This window comes from Dermochelys coriacea, chromosome 6, assembly GCF_009764565.3.
Source record: "Dermochelys coriacea isolate rDerCor1 chromosome 6, rDerCor1.pri.v4, whole genome shotgun sequence".
In the NCBI taxonomy this organism is placed as follows: Eukaryota; Metazoa; Chordata; order Testudines; family Dermochelyidae; genus Dermochelys; species Dermochelys coriacea.
Window position 1 is genome coordinate 42,046,287 of NC_050073.1, and position 19,052 is coordinate 42,065,338.

At 38.7% G+C, this 19,052-nt stretch overlaps 1 protein-coding gene across 11 annotated transcripts in view; it reads right to left on the reverse strand.

Annotated features, from left to right (window-relative positions):
- Positions 1–1,517: 1,517 nt before the first annotated feature.
- NELL1 (neural EGFL like 1) overlaps positions 1,518–19,052 on the reverse strand; it is a 411,949-nt gene continuing 394,414 nt past the window's right edge. For 9 of the 11 annotated variants that reach the window (XM_038406763.2, XM_038406768.2, XM_038406766.2 and 6 more), the window contains 3 exons: positions 14,083–14,259; positions 8,870–9,094; positions 1,518–3,788 (listed from right to left, as the gene is read on the reverse strand). In XM_038406763.2, coding sequence (XP_038262691.1) covers positions 3,732–3,788; positions 8,870–9,094; positions 14,083–14,259 — 459 coding nt within the window. In that variant the 3' untranslated portion in view covers positions 1,518–3,731. The remainder of the gene's footprint in view (positions 3,789–8,869; positions 9,095–14,082; positions 14,260–19,052) is intronic. The other 2 variants (XM_043516476.1, XM_043516473.1) reach the window with 1 other exon arrangement.

Below are 19,052 nucleotides of genomic sequence, written 5' to 3' on the forward strand. Positions count from 1 at the left end.
TACAGACTGAGGCAGGCATCCCTGCATTGGATACACTTTAGTCTGTTTCAAGTGTGCTTTTTCTCAACTTTAAGGGCTAGATTTATTTATTTTTTTTTAAAGAAAGCAAGCAGAGATTCTGATGTAATCACGTAACTCCAGGAGCAGGGGCCAGAGGCACGTGCCTTAACCAATCCTGTTTACCCACCCTTTGATCAGTGTGAATTTACTTAGGGTCATCTTTCCAACAAATAGGGTGACCAGACGTCCTGATTTTATAGGGACAGTCCTGATTTTGGGGTCTTTTTCTTATATAATCCCCCATCCCAATTTTTCACACTTGTTGTCTCATCACCCTACCAACAAAGCTAATCTACAGGGTTGGCTGGTGCCTTCCTAAACCATTCTCACCTGTTTGTGGCTTTTCTTATTCTCAAACTCTGAGACTGTGCAATAGTTTTCTTGTTCAGCTCGTCTGCTGGTAGTTTCATATCTATAGTTTTAGTAAGATGCTTTTCTTAATCCCCTTTGATACAGCGTACTTATTATACGATATCAGGATATCAGCAGTAGCAACAGCTGAATGCTTAACCTACTTTTAGTGAGAGTTTGTCCTTAGTAAGGACAAAAGGCCTGTTCCCTTAAGCAGCAAAGATCCTGCTTTTGTGCAAATATCTCTAACAAAGATCTGAGCCGATGGTGCCCCTAGTGAAGTTAGTATCAAAACACCCACTGTCAGCAGAAATGAAGAAAAGAAATTCACAAAAAACAGACACAGGCTGGTCTCTGAAGAGTTTTCTTTGTGTCAATAGGCTTTTAGGTGACAAATATCTCCCCGGACTTCGTAGTGGAAAGTAAAATATTAAAAAAATCTCATCATTCTTTTGACAAAGAAACATAGTGAATGAGATGGTCCTTCACTATTGTTTAAGATGAATAATTCCTGGTGGAGACAGAGTTACTAGGGCCACCAGAATTACATGAACATAGAAAACCTATAGAGAGAAATATATTCATCTCAGTCATGTTAATAGAGCATAAGCAAGAGAACCATGGTATCTATTCTCTGCCTGGATGTAAATCATTCAATTTTTATACCTCAGGAGATAGTGTTTGCTAAAAGGGCTACACAAGCCTGCAGGATTCAGTACACCAAGGGGTTTGTTAAATGAACCTTAGGGGTCATTTGAGCACAGAATGGGAACCTCCTAGATTCAAGTTCCCTCAGCTGGGCTCTGGCTCAGGCCTGGAAAGTCAGAGGACTGTTGAAGGCAGCCAGGGAAATAAGGGGTCTTTGAGAGAAGAAAGACTTGCTGGCTTCCAAACTTTCCATATGCGTCCACAGAACGTCACATGTTGAGGTTTGCAAATGGATTGGACCTAGGACACAGTGCTTGGTTTGAGAGTGAATTTCCTGTAGCTCTGTTGCTAAATCTCAAACTTACTGCTCTGCTAGTGCATATTACATTTGGGAAAGGAAAAATGTTTGTAATAAACTTGGGCTTTTACAATATTGCTAATAAGATTAAGGAAAGGCAATCTGTACATAGGAGTTTATTTAGAGGCCCACAAGTTTTAAATCATTCCCTTTGTATGCCAGCCCACTGACAGTCTCCTCCAATTGAATTATCATTGGGTTACAATGTGATTTACAAAATGAACTGACGGTATGATTTACAAACATCCTTTGAGTATCATATAAAACACAACTGTTTCCCGTATAATACAATCATTAAAACAATGCAAATGTAATCAACAGATGGGAAGCTGAAAACAACCGGACATTTAAAGAAAATAATGACTGTATGTTTAGGCTGGATCCCAGTCATGAACAAACCTTCCAAGTAAATTATCAATACTAATAATGAAGAGTGGACTAAAAATAGCTAAATGAATATGCAAGTAATTTTTATAGCATTTTTGCAAAACCCCTTAGGAGAAACATGGAAGTACATTATTTAAAGGAATATTCTAATATTCTTCCATTATATACAGTCATACACCATTCTTAAAAATCAATTTCACATTTTCTGCATAAAGCTATGAAAAACTCACAAATGTATACTTTTCCAAAGTATAGACATTCTGCTTATATCTGCAATGTTTTTCCAAACGCTTGCTGTTTAGTTAATTAAAGAAAAACGGGTTGGGAAGGCAAAGAACACTATACAAATAAGCAGAACAGCGTACAACAGCACATTGAAAATGTGGCATTTAAGTTGTATATGCCATCAGATTTGAAAAAGATTTTTGTTCCAAACTTTCTAACCTCATGAAAACAAAGAGAGAGAGATCTTCCTTTGATGACATCCAAAAATCTAACCTTTTGTGTAGGGTTAGAATTTTAATTAGGATTTCTGCCTAGGTTTGGGGTTTTAAAATGCTTTTTATGCATGGTTAACTTAATAGATTTAAGTTCTTTTGAATATCAGAGTATAAAAAGGGGCCAGATTGCTTCTTGAATACGCTACATGTAATGAAAATTGTAGCATAGAATGTCGCCAATCTCCCAGGGCTAGCACGCTGCATCGTATGCTGAAATTCAGGCTGAATGTAATTGTCATTTACACCATTTCTTGTCATCTCTACAATGGTTCAGCCTGTTATGAGTGGTAGATTTCATTTTTGGAAAGTAAGTACATCAGGAGAAGATGGTGAACTTATCTACACTGGTGGAGCTTGGTATGTCTACCCAGCAATTAAACATCCATGGCTGGCCTGTGTCAGCTGGCTCAGGCTGCAAAACTGCAATGTAGATGTTCAGGCTTGGGCTGGAGCTTGAGCTCTAGGATCCCATAAACTGGGGAGGGTCCCACAACCCAGTAGCTTAAGTCCCCCCAAGTCAGCTACCACAGACCAGCAGTGCGTGTTCAACTGCAGCATAGACTTACCCACTGAGAGCAAACTTAGGGCCCCCCCATTCAAAATATATAGGTTTAAAGCCCTTTGATTGCTTCACAGTCCATATGAATGCCACCTACATCCACTATTTGTAGCATCACTTGCAAACTAGACCACACTGCTAAATCTGATATCAATAAGGGGCATTGTTTCCTGAATGGGTGTTGAAAGGGCATTGGATATGTGCTTTACTGCTTGATACAGGAATTCTGCTACTAATGTTTGGAAAAGAAAATGCGTTTGTTTGTTTTGGGGTTTTTATTTTTTTTTTTTTTAAAGGTAGACTTAGGTTTGATTACTTCCAGCCTGTACAAGTCAAATGTACTTTGTAATGTTTCACAATGTTTGACAGCTATGAAATATAAGTATTGTGCAATTTGACTGTACATACATACACTATTTTCATAAATACAGCTGACAGGAACCTCAGACCTAAGTATGCAGTATTATGGGACAAAATCACAACAGGCAGCCTTAGTTGTAGAATCTAGATCCAAAGTAAAATAATCTTGAGTTTCAATCATGTCAATACACAAATTAAACCAAAATTACATCATTAGTTTACCCATGAAATAATTTAAAGGTATTTGTAAGTGATCTGACAGGAAAAGTGTATAATTTACAACACTGAAATTTTTTTTTTTTTTTTTTTTTTAACAACCATAGACATATGCTTTGTACTGTAAAGTCACCCAGACAAGGCTAGCATAGTGGTAGGTCCCAAAGGCAACTCCCAAACATCTTCCTCAGGTGGAGACTTTGGTAATTGTCTGTTGTATAAAACACCCACTCTTACAACTTCATTTTAGATGTTAACTGCATCAGTTTTCCTCACAGAGAAGAGTCCAATCTTAATGCTTGTTATTGTGAAGACAGTCTAAATCCACAGAACAGCAGACATTCCCATTCTGTACAACAAACAAATCAGTGTTAATTATCTACACAGAACAACTTTAAAAAGCAGAGAACATGGGGCTTATACCCCTGGAAATGGGTATCCTATATAAAGTCACAGGACACAGAAAGGGCTGTGTGATTTTGGCCTCCACTGCAGTTAGTACAGTTTCCATGTCCATTCAGGCCATGGCCTTTTTGCTGAGATTTCTCAAAGAAGATATTTGTGGTGGTTTTTCTTACGATGTGGCCATCTTTTTCCATTATATACCTGACTGAAATTACAATCTGACCAATGGGAAATGAGTTGGCAATGACTCTGCATCACATAAGACCTGAATTGCATTTAAACCAGAAACGTAAGTGTGAAAGGCTCAATAGTACTGATTACAAATGCCTTCCAGTACCCTTTCATGAGCATAATTTATATTCTAAAAACCTCAACATTAAAATGGCAGAGAATACCCCTCAAAAATACAATAGTTGATCTTTTATTTTGCTATTCTCTCCCAAATTCTCAGTCAAAAATAAGCCCTGTTAGGATCTGATGAACAGAGAGACTTCTGGCCTATTTGAACATTTAGTCCAGACTATCAATTTGCTGAAGAGAATGGTGACAGCAATTCCCATATCAGACCAAACTTAACTCTACCAGTAGTAGATCTGAGTCTGCAACATCTAGTCAAATACCCAGGAATCTTACTGATAGAAAAGCATCATTTAAACCCATCACAAAGCCTCAGGGGAAACACCACCAAAAAGGGGCGGGAAAGCTAATCGCTGTGAATTAAAGCCCAGAAGGAACAGCTACACCTCCTTCTACAGTATGGCACGGGGGGGAGGGGGAGGGAAATGTCATACAGCATTTTATATAACACACGATTAGTTTCATAAAACTACATTCAGTGATCAAGGAATGATCAAGGGAAAGCACTTCTCTATGTGGGTGAGATAAAGCACAGACAATTGTAATTCACCTTTCATATGCTATTAAAAAGCTATGCTTTAATAGCAGTGAAAAAGGACGATTTTGCTCCATGTTCATTTAGTCCCCATTTTTACACAAATGAATATCTTCTTGGGTAACACTAACTGCTCTAGAAGTATGCCTACACTAGGGAGACTATAGGAGCACACATATATGCTGGCATACCTCCCAACGTAAACGCACCCTACACTGACAGAAGAGGTTTTTCTTTGGTGTAGGAACACCACCTCCCTGACCAAAGTTAGCTGTGTTGACAGAGCCCTCGGCCATTGACATAGCTGCATCATGGGGGGGTTCCACACCCCGGTCGCAGTGATCTCTGCTTTACTCTGGACTAAGATGCACACGTTGTAGGAAATCTTATATATGTCGCTGAATATGAGGTTAGGCCTGGATTTTTCAACAGTGTGTAACTGTGTTTATCACAGAAACATAGGGGTAGAACGGTCCTTGAGAGGTCATCTAATCCAGCCCCAAGTGCTGAGGCAGGACCAAGCAAATGCAACTCATCCCTGACAGGTGTTTGTCTAATCTGTTCTTAGAAACCTCCAATTAACCTTAGAAAATCCCCAACTGGGATTCCACAACCACCCTTGGCAAGCCTCTTCTAGTGCTTAACTACCCTTATAGCTAGAAAACTTTTTCTAATATCTAACCTAAATCTCCCTTGCTGCAAATTAAACCCATTACTTCTTGCGCTTCCTTGTCAGTGGGCATGGAGAAGAATTGATCACTATCCTTTTTATAACAGCACTCAACTATCTGAAGACTTATCAGGTTCCACCTTTCTCAAGGCTTAAACATGCCCAGTTTTTTTTAAACCTTTTCTCATAGGTCAGATTTTTTAAACCTTTTGTCATTTTTGTTGTTCTCCTTTGGACAGTCTCCAATTTGTTCACATCTTTCTTAAAAGATGGCATCCACAACTGGACACAGTATTCCAGCTGAAACCTCACCATTGCTGAAGAGGGGGACAATTACCTCCTGTGTCTTATATTACACAACACCCCTGTTAATACACCACACAATGATATTAGAAATGGTGTCACATTGTTGACTCATATTCAATGTGTTATCCTCTATACTCTCCAGATCTTATTCTACAGTACAGCTGTCTAGCCAGTTATTCCCCATTTTGTAGTTGTGCATTTGATTTTTTTCTTCTTAAGAGTAATTCTCTTTAATGAATTTCATCTTGCTGATTTCAGACCAATTCTCCAATTTTTCAAGGTCATTTTGAATTCTAATCCTGTTCTCCAAAGTGCTAGCAATGCCTCTCAACTTGGTTTCATCCGCAAATTTTATGAGCGTACACTCCATTCCATTATCCAAGTCATTAATGAAAATATTCAAGAGCACCAGACCCAAGATAGACCCCTGCAGAACTCCCCAGTAGATACTTACTCCCAGTTTGACAGCGACCCATTGATAACTACTCTTTGAGTATGTTTTTGCAATCACTTTATAGAAATTTCATCTAGACCACATTTCCATTATTTGCTTTCCCTAGCTTAGGTATGTGTGGTGCTGCTTTTTAGTGGGTTATCTTAGTACTTAGTCCTGCCATGAGTGCAGGGGACTGGACTAGACTAGATGATCTCTCAAGGTCCCTTCCAGTCCTATGATTCTATGTTCTACTAAGAGAATTAAGCAAGCACTCCCTCCATTCAAATGGTAGATTTTTGGAGTCGAAGGACCAAGATTTTAGTTTCAGCATCCCAAATGGGTGTGATTTATCTAATGATTATACCTGTTTGCAAAACACACTGAAATCAATGGAAAAACTCCCATGAGCATTGATCTAGCTTTATAGTGCTTAGAAACAGTATCATTCCACATTGACTTTTCATTGTATTGCATATAGTGAAGGCAGAACCTTACTGTTCTGCTCTCATGATTATGTGAAGCTTCTTACATTTCAAAATTAGACTGGAAATCTCATTAAAATAGACTTTTCTACATGATTTTCAGTATTTTCTGTTTTTACTGTGAGAATGTTCCTTCCCCGTTAAGGGTTGAACATGGATTTGTGTACAGGCCCAAAGTCCAGAGTTTGGTCAAGAGATCAAAGGTCTAGCAATGGCTAAGAGAAAGCAGAATAACCAAAGATAACTTTTCTTTTGCTAAGATATGCCTGGTCAGCAAAATGCCAAATGTTGGGGGCAATAACTGTGTCTTATTCAAAGTTGCAAATAGAACAAAGAAGCCCTGTTTCTGTTGTGTTAGTTTCTTCTGTAGGGAGATGTTCTTCCCACACATCCAACCTTGAGTTTATGAAAGGTTCAAGCATGTCAGTAAGATATGGCCTCCTCCCACCTCCTTTTCCCAGGGACCAATGCCTGTCTTAAAACACAAATGAACAACTTGGAAGATGATCTTTATTGCCATATACTTTCATTGTTTCTTTGCTTTTACCCCTAGATATTGTGACAAAGCTCTGTCCTTGCCTCTGTGGGTCCTGCATTTCTTGGCGGATTTCGCTAGCCTCAGAGGCTCACTGTGACCCTCCACGTAACCCTTCTTTCTCTAGAGACAAGGGTCGCAGTCTACTGCGGTATTTTCATCATAAGCCAGCGAGGGAGGTGAGGAGAAGTTATCCTTCCTTGCACAGTCCCTGTTGTCTCCCAGTCTCAGTGATTAATCAGGGGGCAAAGGTGGGCTCCAGCCCAGGGACCCTAATAGTACCAGCTATGGTAGCTGACCTTTTAGAAACATGACATATACAATTCCCTGGGCTACTTCCTCCACAGCAGCCCTCACTTCCTCAAGCTTCACTTCACCCTTACCTCAGGACCTCCTTCCTTGTGCCCGATGTGGTGTGTACTACTCAGTCTCTCCAACAGTGCAACTTCCTCCCACAGCTCCTGACATGCACACCAACCTGACTAACTGGGAGGCTTTTAACTAGTTTCAGCCAGCCCCTGATTGGCTTCAGGTGTCCCAATCAACCTAGCCTTCTCCCTGCCTTCTGGAAAGTTCTTAATTGACCCAGAGCAGCTGCCATTTGACTTATCCTGGTACCAGGGATTTGTTTAGCCTGGAGCGAATATATCTATCTCCCTCTACTTTTCTATAGCCAACTGGTCTTGCCCCATCACAATATGTATCTATTGGACAATCAAAGGAGCTACTTCCTATGGACCCCAAATCAGAATTCAACATATATATTTTATACTAATACATTTATTAATTAAATGTTAAATGATGATTTGTCAACTCAAGACCATGGGCGGAGACATTATGTAAACTTTGATCATTGGCTACTGTACTATCATGTCTTGCTGCTAGACCTATCCCGGGAAGTGGGACTGCCTACCCCATCACTTTTCCCCCGTCCATGGAAAATCCATATATTCCATTGTAATCAATTGATTGACACTCAGTCAGCGCTGTACATAATAAACTCCTGTGCTTGACCTCTACACGGTGTGGATTTATGTCCTTCACCCTGCGCCCTGACTTATGATTGTGGCAAAAATTAAGAAGTGCTAAGGGAATGAACAGAGAAGAGGTGTAAGGGACTCTAAGTTAATGTAACCTACAGACTAAGGGCCCAATTGCTACCATCTTATACCATGTGTAGTCATTTACACCTGTGAAACCAACATGTAAATTGTTCCTTTCTACATATCACCTCTGAGTTTGTCTGAGTGATTTCTTATAAGTCATGCTCTCAAAATGTTTATCTTGGAGAAGAGGCAAGAGAAGTTCAAAATCCTCCTGTACTAAAATACAGTGCAATTTTTATTATTGTATTAGCTTCTACTAAATATTCTGTAAAATACATTTTAACAAACATAAAACTTGGCAATTTTTAAAATAGCTATCCTAAATTCATATTAAATATATCTGCAGGGATTTCAGATGGAATATTTTAAAGTTGCAGAATGATGTTAAATATCTGTGCTCAAATTTCCAAGAAAATAACTATAGAATTACCATGTTTTGTTTCCACTATGCATACAATGAAAACGTGTATACTCTAGTTTACGTTCTCTGCCCTTGAATCTCATTTACTTCAATGGGAGTTGCGTGTGAACTTCCAGGGGTAGAATACAGCTCTATATTTATGATCCAGAACAAATCACTACTATATACTCATAATACCTTGCATTTGCAAGTTGTACAAGGAGATCCAACCATTGTCCATACAGAGCCACTGAGTCTTGTGATTCCATATCCATCTACACAGGTTTTTCTGATATTGTAAGTGATCTGATCAGCCAGACAGGGATCACTGACACAACGGGGGCAACACTCTCCTTCTGAGATTGCTGTGTACTCACAGTTTGGATTTGGGCATAAAAGAGGCCAACAATCTACTTCCCCTTCCTGTAGAAATAGAAATAAAGGCCATGAAAACTCATTAGCTACCGAGAAAAAAAAATTCTGATATAATGAAAGTTCCTTTTTGCATCAAATTGTAATAGATTCATGTTTGGGATATATATATCACACTAGACTGAATGCCACACCATTGGACATTGAAACTTATGTTTCCTATGTACAGTACAATATATTTTTTTGTTTTTTTCTTAATGAAGAACCTAATCTGCAGCTTGCTCATCATGATAGACTTTCTTTAGTGATTCTTTTTTTTAATTCAGGCACAAAAACTTTTTCACAGTACGGACCATACTTCAATGTAGTTATTGCTTTGCGAGCCATCTAGTCTTCCATTCATAGTTGCATAACATCCCTGTGGCAGCTACAGCAATTGCTTACATAGACCAGTAACATTAAGGAAATATTTAGTGAGAGTGGGAGGGGGACTTTCAAAAGCGCTCTGCACTGGCCTAACTAGATTCCCATTGTAGTCTAAGTAAGTTTTACTATTGATTTCAAAAGGAACAGTTGGGCCAGTGCTGGGCACTTTTGAAAACCCCACTCTGAATATATTTTTAACTTCTTTCAAAGTAGTTTAACAGCTGGAAATAAGGAGGAGCCAGAATCATGTGACTACCCAGCTCTGTGTAGACCAGCTAAAGAATCCAGGCATCACACTTTGAAATCCCCTGCATTGAACTATTACTACTAACCTGCATTTTGCTATTTACAATCTCTTATTACTAAACTTCATATTTTTGTAACAGATATGCTGCCAAATATCTTAATATAATTAGTAGATAAACATTAAATGACAATTATCAAAACAAATGAAAAAAGCATATTTAATGATGCACTATACTCGAAATCATTCCTGTTCATGGATTTAAGTGGTGTTTGATTAGATTAATGAAAAGACAGTACATAGATGCTGTGGCTTTAAATCTTGTCACTAATGCTCAGAGTGAATCACTGTAGTATAATGTAAATATTCTTGGGGTATTCTGGGACAGGTACTCTATAATGCTGCTTGAAGAAATGTTACCATTTCTTATATGCATGTAAACCTCTAAATTCATGAGGATTTCCAAAGCTAAGATACACATGGAAGAGACCGGTAAGTGAAGATGGTGTAGCACCCAACAACCTCTGGGTACCTGCCTGTTTGGTCCCTTTGCTGTTGCATTTCACAAAAGACTTTGTTCTAGCTAGGAACTAACATAACTCACCAGTGGGCATTTTCCCCTTCTATGTGCTGGTACTTTCAAAGGAACATCAAATACACTCTTAAATGGATCCTTTAACAAAGTGTTTTTTCTTTAAAACAATCTGCTACAGGGATAGGGTTGCTGTAATTGCAATTGTAATTCAATTGTCATTTTTAAATACAAGCGTATGCACACGTGTGTGTGATGATATAAGCACTTTAAATGACATGCCTAGTGTTAAAATATCGTGTGATCACATACTATTTCTCAAACAGTACAATAACTGTAAATATACAGATGTACCTACGGCAGCATATGCTCACTTATTTAAATACCGTGGTAGTGTGTAGCTGCATAGGAGCAGGATGAAGTTTGTACATTCAGACTTAACTTTCACAACTCCTGATTTTTTTGGTGCTTTTGGCTGAATCCGTAATACTTCATTACATTAATTTTTCTATTTTTAAAGAGAAAAAAGTCTCCAGTTGTATAACAGGCAGTAGTTACCAAAAGCATCTGGTGCCTATCAATGTCCTTAGTAAATTGTACATTCATAGTTTTAACATATAGGAGTCAGCCAAAAACTGCCTAAATAAGGTCCATTAACAGGGCAGGCTAAAGAAAATATCTCTAGGCCTGACTATGAAAATGCACTACTTAAGAGATCCTTAAGGCAGCATGAAAGGCCTCTTAACTATGGCTAGCCCTCCAGCCATTGTTTCTGAAAGGTGCTCACTATTTAAACTGAGGTTTGCAAGAAGCAAGGGTGGTTCTGAAACTACCTTTCAACTGTCACCCACCCATGGAGCAGCCAAAGGACAAACCCAAGCCTGTGAAAGAAACCTGAGGGCAGGACTGGCTGTAGGTTGAAAACTGGTACAAAACATTTCTAGTGAGTGTCTTTTCTTGGGGTGAAGGAATTTAACAAAGTTATGAGATTGTTTTTCAATTATAGATTTCAGAGTAGCAGCTGTGTTAGTCTGTATTCGCAAAAAGAAAAGGAGTACTTGTGGCACTTTAGAAACTAACAAATTTATTTGAGCATAAACTGTAGCTCACGAAAGCTTATGCTCAAATAAATTTGTTAGTCTCTAAGGTGCCACAAGTACTCCTCTTCTTTTTTCAATTATGTACCTGCTGTATGCAGTAGGTGGAAAATACCCATCCCTGAATCAGTCTGCTTCTGCTGCTCAAGGGCCATCATGTCAGAGAGCATCAGATGGAGTGCAGGGGATTCCAGCCTGCCTCAGAACACTCTCTCTGGCTCCTTCCCCATATTCCCCCCCTCCCCCCACTCAGAGAAGGGTAAGCAATAAGCGGAGCCAGCTATGCGTACTTTACATTACTCAGGAAATCCCCTAGCTGGACAATCCTTAGCTACTCTGTTATGGCAGCTTTCAGCTGCTTTGTGCTACCTGAGCAGCCAGATGTCAAGATAAGGATTTATCTTGCATATGGTCATCTCTAACTTTTTAAAAAAATCTCATTTTGTTAAATGAAAATGAATTTTTTCATGCCAAGAAGAGGCAGCCCTCACTAGAACTGTGTCCATACCAGATTTCAAACTCCAGTCATTTTTACAGCACACCACAGAAAAAAGAGTGGCTAGAAAGTACTAAAATAAAAAAGTTATTTTTTATTCTCCCATAACTGAAAATTAAACAATCAAAATTAAAAAAAAAACTGAGTACATACGTTAGGGATTTGGTCTGTTAAAGAGAGAGTGTTTCACAGAATGTACATTCCCATTGGAGCTGTGCATGCCTCTTACAAACTGAATGGAAAAAATAATAAAGTCGGCTAGCAATTAAAGCTGCATTTGGGCATTACTTAGCACAAAAACAGGAAGTCTAAACTATTTTGATTTAGAATTGGCTCCAAATCTCAGCTATACCACTGTTTTAGTGCATTACCTTAAATCTCTTGGCCTTTTTACGACTGTTAACCCAGCTATGAAATTAGATAAGACCAGGAATCTTTCTGAAAACAAGACACTGCAACTGAGTTGTGCATACCTTGGAAATATAATTAAATATGTACCTGAAAATCTCTTCCCTTTTCTTTCCTTATGCAAGCATTTTAAAAAAGATCAGGAAAGCAAACTCAAAACCTCACTGAAGTAAAGGGTTTGCAGTTCTCCAAAAAAGCACTGGTGATTCAATTTACGGGACAAAACTCTATATGTTATAACTCAATCCATTCTGCCCAGAGGACTCCGAGTTCTCCGAACCAAGGACAGTCTTCCATACAGAACACAGCAAATTTTTCAAATCAAAAATGTTTTTTTTTAAATAAAAATTGTTATACTGATTTAAAAAATAGGGGAGGAATAATAAATTTTATTTTCTATGGCAATTGGGAATGAAAAGGGTAACCTGCTTTTTGTTTGTTTGTTTGTTTCAGTCTGTATGTTTGGGTAGTCTTTTCAGTTTTCTTCATTCTTGCCTTTTGCAATAGGTCACTATTCACCAGTGTTCTCTTTTGTTGTTTTTCAGTGGTAGTTTGTAGGACTTGGTTTTTTATTTCTGCACTGCCAGTTTTGATAGGGAAGAGCAGTCATGTGGTTGGATTTTTTTAAAAATCAAATATTTTACATAAGAACATAAGACGGGCCATTCTCGGTCAGACCAAACGTCCATCTAGCCCAGTATTCTGTCTTCCGTCAGTGGCCAATGCCAGGTGCTTCGGAGGGAATGAACAGAATAGGGCAATCATCAAGTAATCTATCCCCTGTTGTCCATGCCCAACTTCTGGCAGCCCCAGGTTTAGGGTGACCCAGACTATAGGGTTGCATCCCTGACCATCTTACCTAATAGCCATTGATGGACTATCCTCCATGAACTTAAATAATTCTTTTTTTAAACACAGTTACACTTTTGGTCTTCACAACATCCCCTTGCAAAGAGTTCCACGGGTTGACTGTGCGTTGTGTGAAGAAGTGCTTCCTTTTGGTTGTTTTTAAACCTGCTGCCTATTAATTTCATTGGGTGACCCCTAGTTCTTATGTTATGTGGAGGAGCAAATAACACTTCCTTATTTACTTTCTCCACACCAGTCAAGATCTTAGAGACTTCTATCATGTCATCTCCTTTCCAAGCTGAAAAATCCTGGTCTTTTTAATCGCTCCTCATATGGAAGCTGATCCATATCCCTAATAACTTTTGTTGCCCTTCTCTATACCTTTTCAAACGCCAATATATCTCTTTTGAGTTAGGATGACCAGATCAGCGCACAGTATTCAAGATGTGTGTGTACCATTGATTTATAGAGAGGCATTATGATATTTTCTGTCTTGTTATCTATCCCTTTCTTAATGGTTCTTAACATTGTTTGCTTTTTTGACTGCCATTGCACACTGAGCAGATGTTTTCAGAGAACTATCCATAATGATTCCAAGATCTCTTTCTTGAGTGGTAACAGCCAATTTAAACAGCCATCAACTTCAAAATGAAAAAATCCCAATAAAAATTCTACAATTGAGAAAATTATTAATCTGTTTTACACACAACAAAATGGAAACAGTTTCAAATTTTTCAAGCTTTCTGTGAAATTTATTTGTTTGTGTTTGTTGACCAGGTCTATTTACACAGAGCTGAGAAGTGGTCTGTCCATATTCTGACTTACCTTGCTTCTGAAGCGTGACTTTGAGTCTTTTAAAATCACTTTAATAAGTCAAATAGTGGAAGAGAGGTGAAGATATTGTTAATAATGTCATAAAGTATGTTGCTATCATCAAAATCTTTACTAATTTTGTTTCTCTCAAAAATGTTTAGTTTATTTCCATACCAGACAGCGGCACTGCTGACAGCTGTAGGTCCAGTTGTCCCCACTACGATACAGCTTATGACCATTTTGGTCTAAACATTGACTGGTCACTCTTGTGTCACACTCTGGGCAGCAAAAGAGATCAATGCCAGGGTTCTGACAATCGCAAGCTGTTCGCCGGCAGAATATCTTCCCGTTCTGTAGAGAACAAATTGTTACTGGTATCAAGCAAATGGTAAATAGCAGAGGACTATTGGAAGACTAAGAATGGCCATCAGAGATAGCAAAGCATGTATTGGAATTTCAGGGAAGATACTGCAGACTACCTAAGGAATTTGAAGTTATTCTTAGGACCCAATCCTCCAAGAAATGAGCCTCCCCAGCTCCTAGTCTTATAAAAATCACCCCAACGATACTAGTGGACATTTAGCTATCTGTACAGTTTCTTTTTTTTAACAGTATCCTCTGAGGCTGAGAAAAATGTTACTGTGTCCCCTCTTGTTCCTAACCCACTGGATATAAAAAATGAACAGCCTCTCGGGTTCAGATGGAATGAAATAATTTTATCTCATCAATTTTATGAATGAAATCTCCAAATAGTTACCTCTTTTTTGAGCATGTATCAGAACTATTTTCCTTTGCACTATCTTTTGAATAACTGTGTGATTGTCAAGAAAATTTTAAGTGAATTGAAACTGTGCACATGGCCCGATAAATTTAATAGGAACACACTACATTAATAACTCAGTGAAAGCCAGTACTGTTAAAGGAATTTAATATAGCAAAATCATAGTGGCATTAAGCATTCCTTAACGTTAATTTATCTCTAGTTATCCTCTACATCTGGACCTTCCATTTATCAGACAAAAACTACTCGGCCACAACATATCACAGTGCATAATAATCTGGAGCCATGCATTGAAGATGTATTTTTATTCTACAGATTCCCTAAAATATGATTTTCCTATTTCAGGTGTTAAGTATTTACACACACTGTGATGTATTCAGATAAATACTGTTAATCACCTTCAGCCCCCAACTAAAACCTCTCCAACGCATCATCAAGGCTCTACAACCTATCCTGAAGGACGACCCATCACTCTCACAGATCTTGGGAGACAGACCAGTCCTTGCTTACAGACAGCCCCCCAATCTGAAGCAAATACTCATCAGCAACCACACACCACACAACAGAACCACTAACCCAGGAACCTATCCTTGCAACAAAGCCCGTTGCCAACTCTGTCCACATATCTATTCAGGGGATACCATCATAGGGCCTAATCACATCAGCCACACTATCAGAGGCTCGTTCACCTGCGCATCTACCAATGTGATATATGCCATCATGTGCCAGCAATGCCCCTCTGCCATGTACATTGGCCAAACTGGACAGTCTCTACGTAAAAGAATGAATGGACACAAATCAGACGTCAAGAATTATAACATTCAAAATCCAGTTGGAGAACACTTCAATCTCTCTGGTCACTCGATCACAGACCTAAGAGTGGCTATACTTCAACAAAAAGCTTCAAAAACAGACTCCAATGAGAGACTGCTGAATTGGAATTAATTTGCAAACTGGATACAATTAACTTAGGCTTGAATAGAGACTGGGAATGGATGAGTCATTACACAAAGTAAAACTATTTCCCCATGGTATTTCTCCCTCCCACCCCACCCCCCACTGTTCCTCTGAAATTCTTGTTAACTGCTGGAATTAGCCTACCTTGCTTGTCACCATGAAAGGTTTTCCTCCTTTTCCCCCCCCTGCTGCTGGTGATGGCTTATCTTAAGTGATCACTCTCCTTACAGTGTGTATGATAAACTCATTGTTTCATGTTCTGTGTGTGTGTGTGTGTGTGTGTGTGTGTTTGTGTGTATATAAATCTCTCCTCTGCTTTTTCCACCAAATGCATCCGATGAAGTGAGCTGTAGCTCACGAAAGCTTATGCTCTAATAAATTTGTTAGTCTCTAAGGTGCCACGGGTACTCCTTTTCTTTTTGCGAATACAGACTAACACGGCTGCTACTCTGAAACAATTTCTTCTGAATGTAAAACAGAGAGGACACATCCATTTAGTGCAAAAGAAAAATAAATTTATTCTAATTCTAGTGATGAAAATTGTAGGGATAACTGTTATAAATTATACCCTTCATTATAGGTGAGTCAACACATTGTTACTCTATATACAGAATGGGAAACTGAAATCCTAGTTTATAATGAAGAGTGCCATTGAAAAGTTTTGATTTTAATTGGATTATTGATTTGTTCAATTCTTATTCAAGCAAAGTTTCAATTGCAGTCAAGGAAAAGCTTGTCTGAGTAAGGAATGAGGGCCAGATTCTGCTTTGAGTTACACTGGTTTAATTCCTGAGTAAAGTCATTAAATTACTCTAAATTAAGTTACTGAGTAACAGCTGTAGGACTATACCTGAACTAAGCAGAAATACAAACAACATCCATTAATAATGCCACCTTCACACATCATGCTTACAAGTAAAAAGCGCTTTCCTACAGTGATATTACAGAGTTACAGAGTGATATTAATCGGAGTTTTTCTCAAATCAACCCCCATAATTATTTTAAGGGATGATAAGCGAAAATGGATTTCTCCACATGCAGGCTGAATAGGCTAAATAGCCAAAACTACATTAAGTTGTGTTGGCAGTTGCTTAGATTTTCTGTATTCATAAGTTTTAATCTGTAAAAAAAAAAATCCAATAAATAAATCTAAACTTTGCTGCAAAGCAATACGCAGAACACCAGCGGCAAGGAATCATAATGCTCATGTTAGCTAATGACACTGCAGGTGTTCGATAATATTCCTGAAATGATTAGCATATTACATTTGATTGCAGGAATAATTAAAATTGCTTATTATGTGTAACAAAAAAATAGCTCACAGAAGCATGGAAAAGTAGAGAGCACAACACCTATAAAATGCTGGACTTAATTGTTTTATCCACCGACAGTGCACAGGGCTAGATTGTCACACCCCTTACTCAGCAGCGCAGGATAATATGAAGAATCAATGCTCTCCCTTATTTGCTGCTGAGCTTGTCACTCCACCTGTATGGGAGAGAGCAGGGTCTATTCATTTGATATTCCAGAGAGCAAATCTTAGGGTAAGCAGGAGGAGTTCTGACTCTAGTACCCAATCAGATTTGCTGGCCAGAGTAGCAAGCTGGATGCAGGGTGGCAAAAGGAATAAACACTATTTCAGGAAAAGAGAGAAGTAATTTCTTCCTCCCCAGAACAAGTGAGTAACAGATAAGTGACTGCGAGTCTCAGAGGAGGAGGAATTATGATTATCTGACCTACGTGCTGCCCCTTACTCAGGGAGATTGTAAAGTTACAATCTTGCCTAAACATTCCAACATGACAACTGGCTCCATTCATTCAGGGATGTGCAGACCCTCTATGTGACTTGGAGGTAGTCACAGTGACAAATAATTTCATCATCTGAATTTACATCCTTCTGATTAAAAACTGCTAGCAATAACCTGTTCATCCTGTTCAGAATTATATCCTTTAGCCTTCGGATTATTTTTAAAATTACCCCTCTTAATTGGTAACAGTACTGGTGGTTCTGTGCTACTCACGACTCCTGCACACCTTAAGGAAGTAAATAATCTTTTACATTGCCGTCACTCTATTTATTTCAGAACACTGATAATGTTTGATGATTCTGCTGGAGAGCCTTTGAGAATACCACCACACTACTTCCCTCCTCATTCTTTTTAGTATCACATGTTTTGTTTGCAACCTTATTAGGCCTCGTGCTTTGCAGAAAGCATTTTGATTCCCATGATGCTATGACACAAAGACTAGAACTACACTTGGAGCTGGGAGAGTGATTCCCAGCTCGAGTACATGTACTCATCGAGCTACTGTGCTCAAAACAGTAGTGTAGATGTGGTAGCATGGGCAGTGGCATGCACTAGCCACCCCAAGTATATACTCATGGGATGCAGGCAGATTGCATTTAGAGTAGCTAGTCCATGCCACTATAGCTACGCTACTATTTCCAGCATGCTAGTTCAGGCAGAGCTAGGGCAGGTATGTCTGTGCAAGGTGAGAATCATGGCACCAGCTCCAAGTCAGAAAGCCGCTTCAGATGCAGCATCCCACTTACTTCTTTGACATTCCAATTTGCCATCTCTAAAATAACTTTGGCAAATAAAAGTACAAAGGGTAAAAATAAAAATATATAAAATATTTATTTTCTTTTGGTGGGATAATAATAATATATGCATACAAAGGCTGAGAACAAAACTTGTGATGCTAAAATGTTCTTGCCACTCAATAGCCCGTAGGTTGCGTCACAAACTTTAATTAATTGAGGTAAAGTAGTAGTATTAAAGATGTAAAAACAGTGGCATGGTATGATTTATAAGTGACTATGGTTCTCACACTGTCAGTTGCAGGGTCTACTCTTACTGAAAGGTGAACTGCCAGGTTGGAGGAAGGTTACTAGTGTAATTCCTCAGGTATTGATCTTGGGATCATTCTTATTTAACATTTTTACCTTGGCACAAAAGGTTGGAATGTGCGAATAACATTTGCAGATGACAAAGTTGGGAGGTATTGCCAATATGGAAGAGGATCAGAATATCATATACAAGAAGATTTGGACAACCTTGAAAACTGGAGTAATAGAAATGGAATGAAATTTAATAGTGCAAAGTGCAGGGTCATGCATTTAAAGATTAACAACTAGAATTTTTGCTAGAAGTTGTGGACATATCAGTTGGAAGTGACAGAGGAGAAGAAAGATCGGGGTGCATTGGTTGATCACAGGATGACTATGAGCTGCCAATGTGATGCAGCTGTGAAAAAGGCTAATGCAATCCTACGATACTTCAGGAGAGGTATTGCTAGCAGAGACAGGGCAGTGTTAGTACCATTATACACAGCACTGGTGAGACTTCATCTGGAATACTGTGCACAATTTTGGTCTCCCATGTTTAAGAAAGATGAAACTGGA